Genomic DNA, 19,660 nt, shown 5'->3' with positions numbered 1-19,660 from the left:
ATCAGCAGAGGTCACTGTCTGGGGGCAAGTGGGGCCCACAGCAAGATGAGTGGATCATCACTTTCCCTCAACACATCATCAAGAGAACAATCCTTATTGCCTTGACACATTCCTAGCATTTCTCCAGCTGTTGTTCATGCAGGTAGTATGTGACAAAGTATAAATTAACTTCATGATGGTCATATTTGAACATTTATTAAAATTCCAAATATCAAACTGTGAGCACTGAAAGACTGATCCAAGAACAGCTGCAACTGTGCCTTGTTAAAATGTCAAAATACCAAAAAGACCAAGGGGAAAGAAAAGTCAAAAAGGTACAGTATATACAAAAATGATTTTAGTCGAGAAAGAACAAGACAAATACATAAAAGAATGAAATATTTAACACAGACCAGAAACGAGCAGAAAATGTAACAACTGTTACTTAAATTACAAATGCGGTTTGGGAATGGAAAGAAATGACAGGAAACGATATAGTAATGGTACACTGGATGCCAGCAGATAAATCCAATGTGATAAAGGCTTCAAAGGCAGAGGGAAGTCTTCCTCTGTGCACTTAGGTTGACCTGTAAACCAAAAAACACAAGAAGAGATTCAATTAACTTGAGCAATCACTGAATTGATACATGGAGACAAGTCATATCCCATTTGGTAACTACAGTTTTGTATCATTGCTTCTTTTCGAAGTTCTCGACAAAAGCCACTCACCTTTTAATTAAGTCGGTACTTTAAAATTACTTTTAACATCTGCTTATTGAGATTACAATCAGTCTTTCTACATCTAAAAGCTCCAATGAAAAAAAAGCACATTTAAGGCATCCTGAGGTGAAGGAAAAGATAACCTTAAAGAGATTTGGATTTTTGGCCAGAGTCCCAGTATAGTCATGGCTATGATATACACCACAAAGGTGGTTACCAAACACATGACAAGAAACTGTTGAGCTCTGCAACCAGGTTCTAGGGACAAGTATGGCTGACGGTGAAAGAGACAATCTGGTATTTGAAAAGTATGTTGTGATGTTTATAGACTATTATGGATGTTTACCTGCCAGTACCTATTCAGCTTACTCAAAGCTGAAAATGAACTCTAATAAAATCTATGATTTATTTCAAATTAGATATAGAGGGAAATATTAAGAATTCCTTTTAAAATATTTTAGGTCTGGATTGAAAAACAAGTCAAAAGAACACCTCAATTCTTTTGACTTTGACAAAACAGGGGTAGTATTTATAACAGGCCCACTTTAATGGACTGCCTCATGCTATATAGAAGGTTTATGTTTATTTGGTCACTGAGTAGATATTTATAACAGCCACAGATGTACAAAGTGAAAGGAGGACTTCAAGTTCTCATCTATCTTTCACTATCGGATATTGAAAAGTGGATGGACAGAGATAAAGATCAGCATATGCTGCAGCTCGACCTGCACATTGTAAACAGCACTGCTCAGAGATTCAGCGGTATGAAACTGCCATTCTGAGCAGTACTTTGCACAGCAGACAAGAGGAAGACTCACTTGGGCTTTGTCTCGGCATCTGTGACCTGGCGGATAAAGATGGCATCCTCTGGGTGGCTGATGTCTCCTTTCTCAAACATGTAGGAAGCGGCGATTGCAAGCATGGTGCCATCATTATTAAAGGCCAGTGATGCAATACTGGTTGGATACCGATGGAACTGACACAAACGCTTCTTGTTGAATGGATCCCAGATGTTCACAAAGCCATCTGAGCCACCTGGTAAAAGGAGAGGTTCAAGGTCAACCTCAAAAAGTTTTCGGCCTTGTTATTGCTGAGATATGGATCTATATTAACAAGAGTTCTGGATGCAACCTTGGCAGTTAAGAGGTGAAGGTCAGAGAAAAATCTAAGATATTTTCTGTAGCTGACTCTTTTTGTATATACATATATAAGCTAAGAAAGATCTAAGAATAAACAAATACCTGCTTTTGTCAAGTACTAACTAGCCAATCTTACCTGTGGCAAAGGTGTTATGAACACTGTGAAATGAGATGGCATTGACAGGATAAACATGCTCGATTCCTTCTTCCTTCAGCCTGTGGCACTTGAAAGCGTATTTCTTCTTCTGAACTTCCTGGCTTGGGTCCAGGTACTCTACAGCTACACGTCCCTCAATTGAACTCAAGACATACCCCTGGAGCCAAGACAGAAAATATGAGGTTAAAATTTGACTCTATATTATCAGGTTCTATTAAGAACAAATTATCAGCCAGGTTTTAACACAGTCTTCATATTTTATAAAGTCTACCTGTTTGTTGGGGAAGGCTCTAATGCAGCGCGTCTGATACTTCAGACTGGACTCTCTTCTTTGCTGCACATATCCCATGTTTCTCAAATCCCACACCAGTACTCGTCGTCCTGCTGTGCCAACAATCAGCCTATCTCCAGCCACAGAGAGGGTATACACCTTTGACAAAGACAAGTTGTGAGACAAGATGACAACATCACTAGCAGTGCCAAAAATCATATGAAATGTATATGCATATGCATACAACATTACTTAACCACATGCAAACATATTAAACTTAACATCTTTTTCTTTGTTAACCATTATGGGAAAGTAAATGAATACAATTACAATGTCTAATGTAGGGAGCTTTCTAGAAAATATATTAATAGCTACATCACTGTGTACCAGTATTAGGAGTAAAGCCAAAATAAAATGTAAATAAAATCCATCAAAATTTTTTCCTGTTTTCATTAATAGTCTTATCAACTCATTCTCAATAACAACTGCTAAACCTGTAATGCCCTCCTGAGAATCCAAAATACTTTGTTGCTTTGAAAAAGGATGAATCTCCAAAAATGTCATGTTTTCTTTTTTAAACTTTAATAGCAATTCTAGTGATTTAGATCTGAAAACATGTATATAACAATCTTATAAACAATATGGTTAAGCTCAGTGGTGGCTCTACTGCTTTACCTTGTCTGGCTGAGTAAAGGTGCCAGCGTTGCAGGGCGTTCGTGGGTCCCACAGTCGAACTGATCTATCCCAGCTACCTGTTACCATGACATTAACTTCTGGGCAGTACTCTACACAACGAATGGCAGCATCATGTGTTCCAACAATTGTGTCTGTTTAAAGAGAAGAAACCAGCAGAATATAGATGAAAGCATTCCAACATATATGTTTTACTACTGGAAGTTTTTAATCCACCTACCAGATTAGTAACATACCTTGGTCTGTGTTCAAATCATGCATTTTTAACTGTGCATCTAAACCTCCACTCCAAGAATGTGTTGGATCCTGAAAGTTAAAGGTTTTATCATTTGAGCACACCAGACTTCAAGGCTATAACATAACAAGAAGAAACCTAAGCACAAAATATGTGACCTACATAAAATGCACAATCCAGAACTGGAGCCGTGTGCTGGTACTTCATTCGCATGGTGTTGCCTCCCACGTCATAGAGACGGACAGTGCAGTCCCAAGAGGAAACCAGGAGAAACTGGGCTGTGCTGGGACTGAACTTGACAGCAGAGATGCCATCCTCTGGTCCCTGATTGAGCTTGTACTCGTTTGAGCCTGTCATCTGCAGCAGAGAAAAATGAGCAGGCGATTTAAACTTTAATAGTAATCAACCCTGCAAGGTGTTTTAATGCAACCTAACTGACATTTAGACTGGAATCACAACAGGACACAACAGAGGTCAAACATTATAAACTGGGCTGTTAATTTCAATCTAACTGCCCAGTTTTAAATACTGCTCCACTATGAACATCTATGACACTGTCAAAACACATATTTTATTCATTTCCTCATTCATTTGGAAAAAAATGTCTGTACAGAAATTTTTAACACTTTATTGGGGAAGGAGCTATATTTGGTAACTTAATAGCCAAAATTAGCACCCCAATGCTTCATATTGAAATTGTAGAGCCATGGATTCCTCCCAGTGAGTCAGCAAAGATCAGGTTAATTTATTTTTTTATTTATATATATATATATATATATATACACACACACACATACATACATATATTCTTTCACAAATTGGGGAATTGTGTTTTTGACCCTTATCTACTCCCATACCATTCATCATAAAATTGAAATGAACACTGGTAGCTGACCAAAGCTATGCATGATATAGTTCCAGTTGTATAGTTGTGATAGAAGTTGAGATAGGTGTTGTTTGTTTAGGATTTCTAGAAATTTGAGAGTGTGTGGCATAAAAACTGTAGCAACATATTTGATCATATGACCTGTTCACCTGAAACTGGTACAAGGGATGTCAAGTCCATTTTAGACACACACCGGATGTATCTAGCAAGCCATACTTGTGTTATGAAAAACAAACAAAATAAAAAACTATTATAAACGTAGGACAGCAGATGTCAATTGTATATTGAACCTTGCCACAAGTTTGTGTAATAATATAAAGTGATTCAGTGACAAATGTATTCCACTTGACATTTTCAGGCTATAAATAGAACCACAGATGCTATATTTAGTTCATTTTATAAACATACATCCATGTATTTTTTACCGTGAGTCTTGTTACTGCTAAAATTGACTTAGTATTTCAATATATGTGATTAATTTATTTTGGACTGAATTACATGTAAGAGAAAATAAGTGGTACCACCACTAGTTATACCATTTTTTACTCCTTGTTATACATTTACAATTTCTGCATCACCATTTTAGATTCATTTTAGGCTTCACTGTTAATGCTCACCTTCAAAGATGGCTGGATATTTATGTTCTCTCTTTTATTTTGCATTTGTGTAGTTGGAACTTTTTTTTAAGTACCATGCCATATATAAACCCTAGATCCAGGTGGATACACATGCAGCGAAAAAACTTAAATTGTTGCTGAAAATGATAAATATTTAGTTACAATGTCTTATTTGAAATTATGTCACCTTACAGAAGCTTCAAGTATCATAAGGCCTGTGACAGAACAGGATTGCTGTTATCGTTGTGACAAATGCCAGTATTATTCAAGATAAAAATGTTTCCCTAAAATCTCTAAGTTTTTCCAGTACTTTATTTTATAGACACACTTTTTGGAAACATGTTTACCTAAGATGGGGAGGAGTCATTATACTGATTGTGATTTGCAACACAACGTGCTCCAATGACACTTCCGATTTGAAATTTTGAATTTCCACGTCTTTCAGTGACTCCCTTATAAAGGGTTACTATTACTTAGAAGTTATTAGTGGCTTCAGTGAAAACCAAATTCCCTGGTCGCAACCACAGCCTAACAGCAGTTGGTTAAAGGCTTTGTTGCTTGTTTTCAATGCAGCCCACCGACAGAATACCCGCCCCAAATAGTAGCTAGCAACCATATAAACTAAAATACATGTTTATATGCCTTTCTGTCAGTTGAATGACTGCGCTACTTGTGACTTTATAACCGCATTACTTTTTGTTCCACACTGACTGGACTCATTGTTCAGTTAAATCCAGGAATTACACCAAGCCCACTACTACTCTTGCCACTGGTGTTAGCTAATGCTAGCTCGAAAGGGTAAAAGCAACGAGCACAAATGTTAGTAGTTTCACTTCACTTACCGCTTCAGTCAGATGTCGTTCGGACGTGACCAGTTGGTTTATTTGTCAAGAGCGATTATTATAACTTTTTAGTTAACTATAAAAATATATGAATATACGAGAACACAATGTGGCTGCGTGAGGATAGCTCGCTACCGACGGTCCACAAGGCGCTGATTGGTTGAAAGAAATGTTCAAGTTCGCGCCTGCGATTTCATTGGCTGAGCTGATTTCTATGGTTATTTCCGTTGTCTCAATACAGAACACGTGACATGGGTCCCTTTTCTGTCTTACGCCGTATTTCTTCCTAGAGCCTACTTTCTAAGATGAATAGGCCTGATATCTATCTATCTATCTATCTATCTATCTATCTATCTATCTATCTATGCAAGCATTTATCTGTGGTTTTACTCTAAAATCATGAAGTTGTATAGCTCATATGTTAAATAAACAGGTAGCAGAAAAGCTGAGAGAAAAGTGAGCACATTTTGAAACAGGCACCTGTACAATGCGCCTTTTTTTGTTGTCCATTGTTTTGTTTTTGGCTTTTTGGTTTTGGTTTTTGAAGTTTGACTAGGAATTTACCACATAAATTAACCACCATAAATCAACCATATTGAGGCACATGTAATGGTATATTTTAGTTTAAGCTGCTCTCAAGCGCTATTCAATAAGGAAAATAATAAAAAAAAAAAGAATAATAAAATAAAGCATATAGTAACGTGATGACTTTATGAAAAATTAAGAAGGCCGGCTCTCAATCTTTCAGATTCATTTTGTAATTTAGGCTAGTACATTCTAATTTGTGTGGATATGTGACAGTTTTCTTCTTCTAATTATAGGACATGTTTTCCGCAATACTTTTTCTTAATTATATAAAGCAAAAATTATATAAGATGATGAAAAGAGCTGACGTTGAGGCCTAAATGCTTCACAGAAACCCAACATTTGGTTCATCCAACGTTCCTATTATTTAGAATGCAGTTGTTTATTTTCTAAGTGATCGGTATAAATATTGTTGCCACTCTAATGCTGATCCGTGTTTTATTTTCGATAGGCTCGAAAATAAAACACAGATCAGCATTAGAGGAAGCTTAAGAACCCTTAAGAACATACCCCTCACAAATGTTTGAAACCAAGAACGACATGACTTGAATAAACATTCGTGTTGCACACACCAAGGCTATATAAAAGGAAACATTTCTTGCTTGAATTAATTTTTACTGAGTGCGAGACCATATAATATACAGAATTTCAATAACAACATCAGAAGAAAACCACACACAAAAAACAGAGGCTTTTTTGGCTTTTTCATGGCTTTAAAATTACGCCAACCACTGCGTCAAAAAGACAAATGCCTGTATCATCTGCAGTTGTTTTTTTGGTGGTGGTGTGGGGGTGGGGGGGTCTTTTAAGAATGACATGATTGTCCTGACTATTACCAAGTGAGCTATAGGCCTATGGGAGACAAAGGCTGGCAGCCTAATTTAAAGCCAACAGTATTGCACAATATTGAAAAATATTAAAATATTTAATTCCACATTCAAACACTGACACAAATCTCTGTAAATTACATATAGACAGCCAACCCTGTTCAACTTAATACGTTCAAATATATGCACCCAAAATGGATCATAATAATTAAAAAGAAAAAGAAAATAACCAGAAAATCCATTACTTTTGTTCCCCACACGCGTGGGAGCTGTAAAAGGGACCCTGTCTTGCTCAAGGACACTTTAGTAGAAGAAAGCATGATTACATATAATAATAATAATAATAATAATAATAATAATAATAATAATAATAATAACAATAATAACAATAATAACTGTGTCCGTTCAATCTACAAAATATACAAAACAATTTTTTTTTCAGTTAATCACTCTCATTTAAAAACATATGTACAATGCTTTATGACACAAATGTTAAACGGGTCTCAGCAGTGGGACTGGGTGAGAATAGTACATGTGGTGGGGGAAAGCCAGGAGTGCCTGGCCGCCCGGTGAGTTTGTAGCAGGGCCCCCGCTCGTTTCTGGGGCTCCATTCTCGTGGTAGAGTATGGGAACCCGCACAATCCTCTGTGCCGCCGCATGGCTCAGGTTGGCCGCCTCCAGCTCGGCGGCCAGCTGCCTTTTCCACTTATTCCTCCGGTTCTGGAACCAGATTTTCACCTGCGTCTCGGTTAAGTGCAGAGACGCGGCTAGGCCTGCCCTCTCTGAGCTGCTCAGGTAGCGCTTAATGTCGAAAGTGGACTCCAGCTGAAAGACCTGACTTCTGGAAAACACGGTGCGCGTCTTCTTCTTCCGACAGGGCTTCTTCTCGGAGTCCAGCTCGTCGTTTTTTCTCCTCCAGTCGTCCTCCTGGTCTGTTTCTTTCTTTGGCTCCTCCGAGTCACTTTCATCCAGGGCGATGTCATCGTCGGCGCTTTCATCTTTGGCATCTTGATCACTTTTCTGGAGATCCGGAGAGCGCCTGTCCGGTGCCTGTGATGCTTCTCTTAAGCTGACCTTCTCAGACCCTGGAGAAAAACATTTTATTCTGTTAAAACCTATTCTTCAACGACAAACAATTCTGCAGTGAAAGCTATCCTACCTCTATTCTATTTTCCCCTTTATGTAATTGGTTTATTGTTGGGATACATTAAGTTTAATTTAGAGTTTTAAGTATTTAAAACGTTTTTATTAAGATTTACGTATCCATTCACGATGTTGAATACACCACAGCTTTTCCCGATAGAAGAACGTGAATTAATATTAAAACACTATACGTCCCCCGTCTAAAGCAAAACAATAATTTACCTCCAGTCCTAAAATGTGCTCCAAGCGTGTAGGGGTACCACCAGGTAGATGCTCTTTCCAGATATTGCGCGGATAGTCCAATTCTCTGTGCTGGCAGCTCAAATCGAGGAACAGACAAATCACCGAGCCGAGAAAAGAAACTGCCTTCCAAAACCCCCTTGTGCGAGCCGAGGATGCTTTTTGGCTTCGTGGGTTTGTCTTCAATATTCAGCAGGTTCTTTATGGAGAACGGCGAGTCTTTTGCAGGTTGGCGAGCCTCTTGAGTATCAGAGTCTGCCATCACCGTTTACTGTCCGACAGGGATCACCATCAAAAGCTGAAAAAAGATATTAAACAGATCTAAAGGATTCTCTGGCGTTAAAGTCCGAACTAAAATAGTTCGCATAAGATGGAGGGATAACTCAGATAGTCGCGTAAAGCTGTGCCCAGCTTCCCCCCCACGAGAATGATCAGCTTGAGAGCGCAGAGATCACTGCGTCAGACTTGCTCCCGACCGTAGTGATGAAATAAAAATGCCATCCGAGTTAAAGCGTGCTCGGTCGCTGCTATTGGACAGGTACAATAGCAAATGGGATTTGAGATGAAACCGCGTGGGGGTCTGACAAGAATGGACTCCAAAGAAAAAGGCCGCGCGAGAGTTTTGGCTTCGGGCTCAGCAGTACGCACCCACTTGTCAACCAATTAGATAAAAGAGGAAAATGTATCAGGGTTATGAGGGGTGTGCGCGAGCCACAATTACCTGTCAGTAAATTGAATAAATGGTCCATTGATTAAATGGTCCAGCGAAATCAAGCAACTTAGCCTTATTAAACAAATTACGCATAGGTTTTACGCACGAATGTAAGCTACGATATACAATAACAAAATGGCGAAGTATTATTCTTAACGCACAAAAAGATTCAGAAAATTGTTAAATATTTAGTCATTTAATGATTTTTGTCATTAAACGCGGACGCTGAACACTATGACGCACGATTTCGGCGTGCCACTATTCTGTTGCGTCCTGACGCGCGTGTGTTCGGCAGGAAAGCTGTCCGTTTCACCTGCACCGGAGCGCATTGACTTCGGTGTAATTTTATTAGCCAGGAAGCGCTACAGGCAGACATCAAATTGAATGTTTAACCATCGTGATAAAGTCTTTTCACATCAGCTTAGTACCAAAGCAGACAAACCCACAGGGGCAGCAGGTGATCTAATGCGCGAGGATGACAATAGGCCTGTTTCTGTCACACACACAACAGTGCTAGTACTTGAATTAAGCAAATTTCAATTGTGTACCTGAAGAGACATGTATAAGAGCTGTTTGGTCACATTTTATTTGTGCGTATGATGAACGAAAGAAAGACCAGGAAAGAAAATGAATTTATAAGCACACTGCTTTTCTGATCTCTATTTAGACTAAGGGCATATATCTCCAAAAACGGAAGAGATATCAACATTTTGCGTGTCTATTTGGTATAGGCATACGCAAAGAAAAAATGAGACACTAAAAACATTTAAGATGCACCATTTACACCAAAGTTGAAGCAAATGCAGAGAACTAATCAAACAAATTGAATTTGCTCAACCTGCAAATATGCAGCCTGTCCTTTTAGCTCGTGGAGCGCTCTCCAGCTCTAGAGGACAACACTGTGTTTTGTGAAAAGCTACTTGAATCCTTGCATAATTAGAGGTCTCATAGCTGTGTTAAAGATGGGGGCGGAGAAAGAGGCTAGCTGAGCAGCATTTTGCCGAAGCAAAGTGAAAAGCAAATAGCTGTGTTTTCATCAGATTATGTTCATTAAAGAGAGGGGGGGAGGGTCCACGAGTCAGAGTGGATCAGAGGGGCAAACAAAGTACACTCAATCAGTGATGTAAATGCAGGCTTGATTTTCTGTTCTATCTTTATGTGATTAAAAAAAAAAAGAAGAGAAATTTAGGTTTAAAGAACAGGTGTTTGTATGCAATTACACTGCAGCCTAGCACGTTTGATTCTAACTTCTATCAGCAAGAATCCCAGCAGTAAATAACACTCAATTCATATTTAAATTCAAAGCTTTTGTTACAGATACAGTGGTGGTGTCAAGAATTATACTGATCGTTTAGAAACACACACATAATCCTAAATTTTATTATGAGGGCAAATACATTTCAGTCCCTTTCACTCTTCAAATTTATTATACAAATACATGAAATAAGAAGCAAAAGCAAATCTTAATATAAAATTATCTGCTACAAAAACATTAAGTTTCTGTATTACAGCCAGGAAACGGTGTGACTAATAAAAATCATCAAATAGTATCCGTGTCTGTTTTAATTTTTCGCTCTCCATTATTTAAAAGTAATAAAAAATATCACCACATAATTATTTGTAAGAAGTCTTGGCTAAAAGTTTAAAAGCTGTTCAAACAATAGACCTTATTTTGCACAGCACATGTAGCCTGTGCAAATTTAATCAGTCACACCCACAAAATTATCAATGAGTCAATTATGCAAGGCGAGCTCTTTTCATCTGAAGCACCGGCATAATTAAATTGATATAAAATATCATTAGAGGTGACAAGCTGTTAAAAGACATGATAATTGACTGCCGCTTCTGTGAGCGGCTGTCACTCGGGAAAATGCTGCCATCTAGTGAGAGAACTTGGTATTAACCTGGACTCCTCAGCAAATACAAACAACCATACACTGCACTACAGCATACTTCACATTTAATAGTACTGACAGATCATTCTTTACAGATGACTTCCTAAAAGGATGTAGAATCATACAGAGAGAACACACACCTTTACATCACTGATCTCAGTAATCGCAAATCTTCCGAAGGCACCAAAACATAATCCTAATCATCAGCTTTCAACAACTAACTCCCACATTGCAAATGTATGGATCATTTATGTTACTGTTACATTAATAATAATACTAGAACAAATGTGGGGTGAAGGTTGTAAAGGTCTTAAAATGATATACAGTTTGTTACTCATTGTATTTGAATCGATGGAAAGCTCACTGAATACAAAAAGCAAAATAAACATCATTAAACCAGAGCAGCTTTATCTCTAAACCTGAAGAAACGTAACCAAAACACCAGTAACTATGAGCTGCTGCACGAGAACTAATCTATAGTAGTATGGTCTGGATCAATCCCATTATAATCACCGGGGGGGAAAAAATGCGGAGTGTAACATCGCAGAGTACAATCGTTTAGGCTTTGCTCATAGAGTTTCAAACATTGTACTCCTTATCAATGAACTTGGCCATAGTGGACAGCTGGATATTCGTCGTGCCCTCATAAATGGTACCTGCACAAAGAGAGAAAACAAAGCATTAGCACAGATTCCTGCCATACACAACAAAGTCCATTTTGTCAAACTCCTCTGCACACTACATGCATCCGCCGCTTTCACTAGCAGGAGACAAGGAGGCTTAGCGTGCAGCTAGGTCTGCCGGTGCTCCAGCCAGAGAGCTCGGGAGCCAAAGTGGCAGTGATGAAAGGAAAAGTAACATTTTGAAATGGCAGCTTCCTTGGCTGTGTGCTGGTATAATGGCACTCTGAGGGGTCAGACTGGGGAATTCCAGCAGAGTCCGATTACAGCCACTGCTATCGGGCCTTCTCTCTCCGCCCCACTCTGCTCCAATCACGAACATCTACACCTGACCCTCCTGTAGCACTCACAAGCTTCGTTCTTTTCACAGTAGGACTCCAGCCACAGTTACACTAAGTACATCTTATTTAAGCAGCAATCTCACTAACAGCATACAAACACAAGCCAATATTTGCAGAGTGATCCAGAGTCCAAGCACGTTTGTCGAGTTAGGCTCACCAATTTTACAGTCTCTGTAGTATTTTTCAATAGGGTAGTCTTTAGTGAAGCCTACTCCTCCCATCCACTCGATGCACTTTGACGTGGTAAGGGTGGCAACCTGAAGAAAGTAAATTATAAAAAGAGACAGAGAAAATAAAAAGACTTTTTGAGTTGAACTTGTAAAAATAATTACTAGCTGAGACAGCAGCAGAGATATCACAGAAATGATAGGATGTAACAGAACCTAAAAACTGCCATGGCTTCAGGAGAGTCTCAGCAACAACTTTTACTTCTTCTACCATTGGTTGTATGAAATCATGACACAAATAACGTTATGGCAACATACCTAAACAGGTCCAAAAATATCCTTATTCTGTCCTACAGTGTACTACCACAAAAACAGGAAGCTCACCTCTGCGCTGAAGTATTTAGCCATGCAGGCCTCTTTAATGAAAGTTCTTCCGGCTTCTTTCAGACGAGCAGCGTTGTACGTCAACAGCCGAGCGGCTTCAATCTGTGTTGCTACATGGGCAATTTGGTGCTGCATCCCCTGGAATATAAGGAGCACCAAAAGCAGCATCAGAATTTATTGAACCAAGCCTTATCACCACAAGGTGTTGTAAAAAATCCAAAGTCCAAATATGGATCGTGACCTGGAAGTCAAAGATACGTTTTCCAAACTGCACCCTCTGTCTGGTGTAAGGAACAGTGTGATCAAAGCAACCCTGTGCCAGTCCAAGCATCTGAAACACACACAGAGTTAGAACACCGCCCTGCTGAATTTGACATTTTAACAGAGCAGATTTTGTGTTTTAATTTACCTGTGCTGCTATTCCAATCCTACCCTCGTTCAACATCCCGATGGCATACTTATAGCCATGACCGATCTCTCCTAAAATGTTCTTCTCTGGCACCTAGAACAGAGAGCAGAGTTTAAAAAAAAAAAATCTATCTAACGCACTTGCCAGGCATTTCTCTGGTAACGTACACGATGTATGGTCGCACCTTGACATTGTCAAAGTTGAGCGGGCAGGTGGAGGAGGCCCGCAGTCCAAGCTTGTTCTCCTTCTTGCCGATTTCTAGCCCCTCGGTGTCCCGGTCCACGATGAAGCAGGTGATGCCTCTGTATCCCTGCCAAACAAAGGTGACTTTATATTTACCTTTCTGTCACAGGGGAACGCATTTAATCACCACAAAGCATCAATACAACCTATAGAGGGTGGGTATTATAAAGTATAGTTCCACTTGATGTTTTTGTTAAATGAATTTGTTAAAAAAATCCAGCATGTCTTGGTAATTTCCAAGATAAAGAAATAAACGCAATCAATATATTGTTATTAGATTATAAGCTCAGAAGCGACTGTTGAGATGGGCCTTAAAAATCTAGGCTCAAAAAGAAATACTGCACACTCTGAGAATAGAAACATCAACAGTTACTCACAGCAGAGAGATCCACATTGGCCATTACCAGGAAAACACCAGCATGCTCTGCATTACTGATCCACATCTTGGATCCATTGATTACATAATAGTCCTTGTGCTTTTCAGCACGCGTCTTCAGAGCAAAAGCATCGCTTCCCGACTCTGCTTCAGAGAGACAGAAGCTTCCAATCTGGTATAAATAATACAAAAATACTAATATAAAATACAAATAAACAAGAAACAAATATAGAGAAATTACACATACGGTTTCCAAAAAAGAACGGCATATATATGTATATATATAAATAAATCTCTTTGACTTAACAGCAGATTAAACCAGTACAAAGAACACAAATTACATGATGAATGATAAAACAAAGAATGTTTCCTTTTTTTTGATGATTTTTGGAATCAAATAGCAAATCTTTGGACTAATGAGGAGAAAGACCAACAGTGTACAAGCTCAAAAGCCAGAATTCATGACAGTAAAGGGACACATAAATGCATATCGAAGGTGTCTTATTCAGTGAAGGCCATGCTTATTTCATGATAAAAGGCAATGAATCACTATTGGTTATGGCCAAGTCCTGGAGAAGAGCATCTTTCAGTGCTCTTGAAGCAGATGAGCTGGAGCAGCAGAAGACCACACCAGGTTTCTCTTGTATAAACTAAGAACAGAAAACTGAGACCACAATTTATAAGGGCTCACATAAACTTGGCAATATTAAAATGTAAAATCACTGTCTGAGATATTTTCGTATTACCCTTTAGGCCCCTTAGTAGCAATTAAGCATCATTTAAACACTTCAATTAAACAGTCTTGGTGCTGACCATGTCCACTCCTTTACTCAACTGCTGCTGTGAGCACTTAATAAATAAATAAATAAATAAAACTAAACAGAATTGAAAGCATGATCAGAAAACATTAATCAGTTGCACTTGACAACATTAACGTTGAATTGATGTACACTGTTTTAATTCTTCCAGATTATCAAGCTGCTTACCATGTCTGTTGACAGTCGATTGAGGTACTTCTCTTTCTGAGCTGGGGTACCGAGTTTGACAAACAGCGTGTTGATCAGAGTGTTCTGGATGTCACATAGTACAGCCACAGAGGGATCCACCTTCGCCAGCTCCTCGATGACCAGAATAGAGGAGAAAAACGAGGAGCCAGTCCCGCCATATTCGGGGTCGATCTCAATGCCCATGAGCTGCAAAAATCAAATGAGTCACTAGAAGGGAAAAAAATGACACTGGCGTACTTTTAATGACATATACGTTAATTCACGATTAAATTAGTTACTTACACCTTGTTCAAAGAGGGATTTGATCACTTCCTTATCCATCTGCGAATTCTCATCCATTTGTGACACAAGTGGGGAGATGCGCTCCTGTGCATATTTTTTCACTGTCAAACAGCAATGCAGATATTTAGCGTTTTAAGAAACCCTGTCTCCAGCTGTGCACTACAACATGAAACAAGAGGTCCTGCTTACCTGCTTCCCTCATCATGCCTTCCTCCTCTGTGTATGTCTGAAGTGGAGGGAAAGAGGAGACCACCTCGGCGGGATGGTGTGAAGCCACATCTGGGACAGATCTGGAGGAAGTGCTCCTCCATCCTGCCTGGCATGCCCCCCATGGACGAGAGAGTTGTTTGAAAGACTGAAAAACAAACAGCAGTAGAAATATGTAACATCGCTTAGAAATAATTAGTAATGAACACACAGTGTGACTGAGCATTACGCAGTAATCTCGGGCACGGTTGACCACTGTTTGAGGATTGAGTGTTGAAACTATTTTGGGATGAAACTACTTAGGTTTGAGCTTTAGCAAATATTAGCATCAGTTAGCTAAAAACGTCACGTAGGCAAGAGCCAGACAGGTTACAAAATTCAATGATAAAAAAGGGTTATACCGTAGAAAAGATATTCAAATGAGCGCAGAAACTCTTCAAATGCAAATAATAATGACCTAAATATTCTGTATAACCTTTGAGAAAATCCTGACCAACGGGGTAGCCATGATGTTTGTTATGAAATGTTCAGCAGCGTACGTCCACCAGAGGGCTCATTTCTATTTCTGCCTTCAGTGACCTCCTGTAAGAGTCAGACACGAGAAGTTACACTATGTAGGAGACTTTAATGGCAATACATTAATCATTAACATGTCCTTGTGGGATTATCGTTATGAGCAGGAGTGGAGAAAAAAAAACATAAATGGCAAGTGCTTCACTGTCTGTCCTGTTACTGTTGTGAATTTTTAACTTTTTGTATGTACTTATTAAATTAAGAAATCAAACGAAATAGACAAACTTATGCCAGTGTCATATATGTGTCCTGTGCAAAAATATAGGGCCATTGTTGAAGACTTGTGAGAATGTGCGTGTGTTTCCATCTGTTTGTGCGTACTGAAACCCATGTGCGCGTATTCAGATCTCTGTGTGTTTATTCTGATCCGTGTGGTTCACGCATAGTCAGATTTATACATATAAAAAAATATAATAAATATATATATATTAATATATATTAATGACAACCAGTTATATATTATAGATAGAGTGAGAGGGAGAAAGAGAACGACAGCCCCATACGAAAATAAACATAGGTTATGTTTTTCCGATAATAGAGAAGGCAACAGTTGCGTTTGGGTGGCCGCTAACATATCAGAAAAAACGGAAGCGATCGCATGTTCGCCAGGTAACAGCATGAGATGATAAACTGTCCCAACTCTGCTGTTAGCTCGAAGAAAAAGCGTTTGTTAGAGTTGTTACGGCAAAATATGGACCACAGTAACGATTGTGCTTAATTTGGGTGTTAAAATTTAAAATACAAGAGCTTAAATCTAGGTAATGTTAGCGCTGCTGCTAAAAGCAGTAGGCTAGTCATTAAGAACGCTAGCAGCAGTAGGTTAGCTGCTGTCAGAATACCAAAGCAGTACATCGCCATCATATTTGAATCTTTTTCTTCAGGCTCAGCACACGAGAAGGAACATGGAGGAGATAAAGACCGAGCCCGTGGATTTTGTAAAGGAATTTCAAGAATACCTGACCCAGCAAACCCAGCATGTCAACATGATTTCAGGCTCCGTGTGTGGTGAAAAAGAGACAGCGGAGTCGTTTCAAGCCGGTGAGAAGGAAGCACACTAATATACAAACAACTGATTTACGTGTTTTCTAAGAAAAATCATATGTTGAAGTCATGCTGTGTTTGTTTGTAGTTGCCCCAAGGTGCGAGCAAAATGGTCTGGACCCCCCGTCTGTGGAGGTGAGACTGTCTGTGGAGGATGGGTCAGATGTGCAGATGGATGGCCTGGAGAGGACCTGCGATGGAAAGTATAAATGCAGCTACTGCAGCTATGCAAACAAGGGCATGGCTCGCTTAATAGAGCATATCCGCATCCACACAGGTCAGAGTTCCCGCCATGTAAATATCCCCGATATACAGCTGATAAAGTGAAATACTGAAAAGCTTCACCTTGTCTAAACCTTGTCTAATAGACACTTCTTTACCTCTGTGCAAACCATCACAGTAAAATATGCTGGTTAATATCAGAGTTATAACTGCAGTTATTTCCTTGCCCAGGAGAAAAGCCTCACCGCTGTCAGCTGTGCCCATTTGCATCTGCGTATGAGCGTCACTTGGAAGCCCACATGCGCTCACACACAGGAGAGAAGCCGTACAAGTGTGACCTCTGCGCCTTCCGATGCAGTGACCGCAGCAACCTGTCACACCATCGGCGACGCCGCCACAAGCTTTTGCCCACCAGGGTGGCACGCTCTCCTTTCTCCAACAAGAGAATGCTGAGCGCTTTGCAGAAGAGGACAGCTTCGCTGGGGTTCGGGCGGCGCCTCCTGATCAATCTCAACCCGGCCTCCGTGGTGATGCCAAAATCGGATTTTCTGACTGACTTGTCTCACAAAATCCACCATTTAAACAGCAGCGAGTATAAGAACGCTCCCAGGGTAGATGAGAAGGAAAGTCGCAACAGGAGTGCTAATGGTTTGACTTTTAAAAACCCACTCGACCAGGTGTCTACACTAGCCGGTCAGTTGGCTGAGCTCCACCCTGAGTCTCAGACTCCCGTGTCCCCAGACAGGGAGTCAATAAAAGATGAGAAGCCCATCCTAATACATAATGTCTCCAGTGAACAGGTTGCAATGTGCTCAAATGGAGTGCAGATATCATCACTTAAAAAAGAATCTCCCACCTCACGCCACGAGAACTGTAGTCCTGCTCTGAGCCTTGGCTTTGAGAACAACATGAACGCTCTGACTGCGTGTGTTAGCAACAGCCAGTCGGGCACACCCGCCCCTGCCCTGACTATATCGGACCAGCAGGTCGTGTATAAATGCCAACATTGTGATATTCACTTTTCTGACAATATCCTCTACACTATTCACATGGGCTGCCACGGCTATGAACATCCATTCCAGTGCAACAGCTGTGGGCATAAATGCGCAGACAAATACGATTTTGCCTGCCATTTTGCCCGTGGCCAACATAAAAAGTGATTCCTGACAGCACAGACTTATATGGAGCCCTTGTTTTTATTATATTGGTTATATTTAGCAACTAAACATAGTGAGACTGTTTAACATTTCATGTTTTAAGTTGTTTTCTTTTTTTTATTTTACACTTCTACATCTGCACTATACTGTTGCCTTACTGCTTTTCTACCTTGATCCCTACTTTGGGCTTGTCGTATTAGTTGTGAACGTACAAAACCACAAATGACACTTTACAACACATCATAGTTTGTTGTGAGAGTTAGTTAATGCCTTGTGATATCTGTACTCCTTTGCTCATGCAACTTATTGGGTTTGGCATTAGACTGGGATGGGATTTGCAGTGTTTCATCACTTTGGAGTGAGTCATTAGGATTTCATTCAGCCTGTTGAGTAATCACATTTATAAAGGCAGCTATATACACTGATCAGCCAGAACATTGAAACCACTGACAGGCAAAATGAATAACAGTGATTATCTAGTTACAGTGCAATGAAATGGGCTTCTGTGGCCTGTCTACTAACTGGAAGGTTGGTTGGTTGATCCTCAAAGTATCCTTGGGTAAGCTACTGAACCCTCAAACTGCCCCCAAAGTATCAGCTGGAGTGTACGTGAGAATGTTACAAAGTGCTGTGTGAATGTGTGGTGTGATTGGGTGAATGAAGTCTTGCAGCTATACAAGTACCAGTTCATTTGCCAGTGTTCAGATGGGAAGATTTTGCATGTGGCGCAATGTGTAGCACTCACGTGGCACACATTAGCACACCCATAACAAGCCCCACAGTGAATCACCCTGCTGCCAACATCCCAAAGGTGCTGTGTCCACACCGTGAATGCTTAGATCTCTGTTTTCCAGCAGGAAGGTGGGGCCCAATTCAATATTATGAGGGTGGTTTTAATGTTGTGGCTGTTGGGTGTGGGGCTTTTTAAAAAAAAATACAACACCAAAACAGTATTAAGCACCAAACATTTCAAGATCAACCAGCTTTGTATTCACAGTGGAGCCATCGAGGTGCCATTCTCACCACCATTTGTAAATTGCTTGTATGCCTAATAATTATACACCAAAGTCTCAATCATGGTTAAATTAGCCAGACACATTCCTCAGTGGGAGCTGTAGTTCTAATATTTATTTATACGCAACCTCAGAGACTACAATTAGTAGTTTGTTTGTTTGTTTTTTACAGTTGTGTTACATCCCTTTTAAAAAAAACAATATTTATATACTGTCTCAAGTAACTTTGTGTACATACAACTTTAAAATTAATTGTAGCCACTTACTGTCTGTGTATTAGCCAATGCTGAGCCATATTAAAGATCCCATATAACCTGGGGTGGTTTATGATGCCAGCTGTCTGCCATCTATAATCCAGTTTGAGTTCCCTTCCCAGACGCCGCAACGCCCATTCACATTCTGGGCCATCTGACCTCAGGAAATCACATGATAGGGTGGGGCTAGGTTTCACAATGAGCTTACATGAAACCATGGCTGATTGTGACCTACACCCGTTTTCACACCTTGGCTCGTATGATTAGGTAGAGGATCAAAAGGGGGTCCATTGTCCCTCTTGGAGGGACACTCCCACAGGGCTTAAAATCTGGGACTCTCCACCATTTGACCCTAGAACTGAA

At 39.9% G+C, this 19,660-nt stretch overlaps 4 protein-coding genes across 6 annotated transcripts; 1 reads left to right on the top strand and 3 right to left on the bottom strand.

Moving 5' to 3' along the window:
* Positions 1-173: 173 nt before the first annotated feature.
* bub3 (BUB3 mitotic checkpoint protein) lies at positions 174-5,701 on the bottom strand. The gene is made up of 8 exons (XM_040039272.1): positions 5,540-5,701; positions 3,357-3,551; positions 3,196-3,265; positions 2,942-3,093; positions 2,267-2,425; positions 1,975-2,152; positions 1,518-1,734; positions 174-566 (listed from the first exon to the last, which is right to left on the bottom strand). Exons 2-8 carry the CDS (start codon positions 3,549-3,551, stop codon positions 557-559), a joined length of 981 nt encoding a protein of 326 aa, XP_039895206.1. The 5' UTR covers positions 5,540-5,701; the 3' UTR covers positions 174-556.
* A 1,656-nt stretch (positions 5,702-7,357) lies between these two features.
* LOC120738106 (homeobox protein HMX3-B) lies at positions 7,358-10,868 on the bottom strand. The gene is made up of 2 exons (XM_040039167.1): positions 8,317-10,868; positions 7,358-8,036 (listed from the first exon to the last, which is right to left on the bottom strand). The coding sequence occupies exons 1-2, from the start codon at positions 8,594-8,596 to the stop codon at positions 7,444-7,446; spliced, it is 873 nt and encodes a 290-aa protein (XP_039895101.1). The 5' UTR covers positions 8,597-10,868; the 3' UTR covers positions 7,358-7,443.
* A 121-nt stretch (positions 10,869-10,989) lies between these two features.
* Positions 10,990-15,619, bottom strand: acadsb (acyl-CoA dehydrogenase short/branched chain). 2 transcript variants are annotated; one of them, XM_040039163.1, is made up of 11 exons: positions 15,513-15,619; positions 15,020-15,185; positions 14,831-14,931; positions 14,528-14,734; positions 13,543-13,713; positions 13,107-13,232; positions 12,923-13,015; positions 12,755-12,844; positions 12,514-12,651; positions 12,120-12,219; positions 10,990-11,597 (listed from the first exon to the last, which is right to left on the bottom strand). In XM_040039163.1, the coding sequence occupies exons 1-11, from the start codon at positions 15,543-15,545 to the stop codon at positions 11,521-11,523; spliced, it is 1,302 nt and encodes a 433-aa protein (XP_039895097.1). In that variant the 5' UTR covers positions 15,546-15,619; the 3' UTR covers positions 10,990-11,520. The 2 variants fall into 2 exon arrangements, with proteins under 2 accessions (XP_039895097.1, XP_039895098.1); XM_040039164.1 differs by having other exon boundaries at positions 15,439-15,547.
* A 495-nt stretch (positions 15,620-16,114) lies between these two features.
* Positions 16,115-19,378, top strand: LOC120738105 (zinc finger protein Pegasus-like). 2 transcript variants are annotated; one of them, XM_040039165.1, is made up of 4 exons: positions 16,115-16,219; positions 16,492-16,648; positions 16,740-16,928; positions 17,105-19,378. In XM_040039165.1, the coding sequence occupies exons 2-4, from the start codon at positions 16,513-16,515 to the stop codon at positions 18,031-18,033; spliced, it is 1,254 nt and encodes a 417-aa protein (XP_039895099.1). In that variant the 5' UTR covers positions 16,115-16,219; positions 16,492-16,512; the 3' UTR covers positions 18,034-19,378. The 2 variants fall into 2 exon arrangements, with proteins under 2 accessions (XP_039895099.1, XP_039895100.1); XM_040039166.1 differs by having other exon boundaries at positions 16,140-16,368.
* The last annotated feature ends 282 nt before the right edge of the window (positions 19,379-19,660 follow it).

The sequence above is a fragment of the Simochromis diagramma genome, unplaced genomic scaffold (genome assembly GCF_900408965.1).
Source record: "Simochromis diagramma unplaced genomic scaffold, fSimDia1.1 OVJJ01000402.1, whole genome shotgun sequence".
Lineage (NCBI taxonomy): Eukaryota > Metazoa > Chordata > Actinopteri > Cichliformes > Cichlidae > Simochromis > Simochromis diagramma.
The sequence above is the reverse complement of the archived record's forward strand: the minus strand, read 5'-3'. Positions and strand labels throughout refer to the sequence as shown.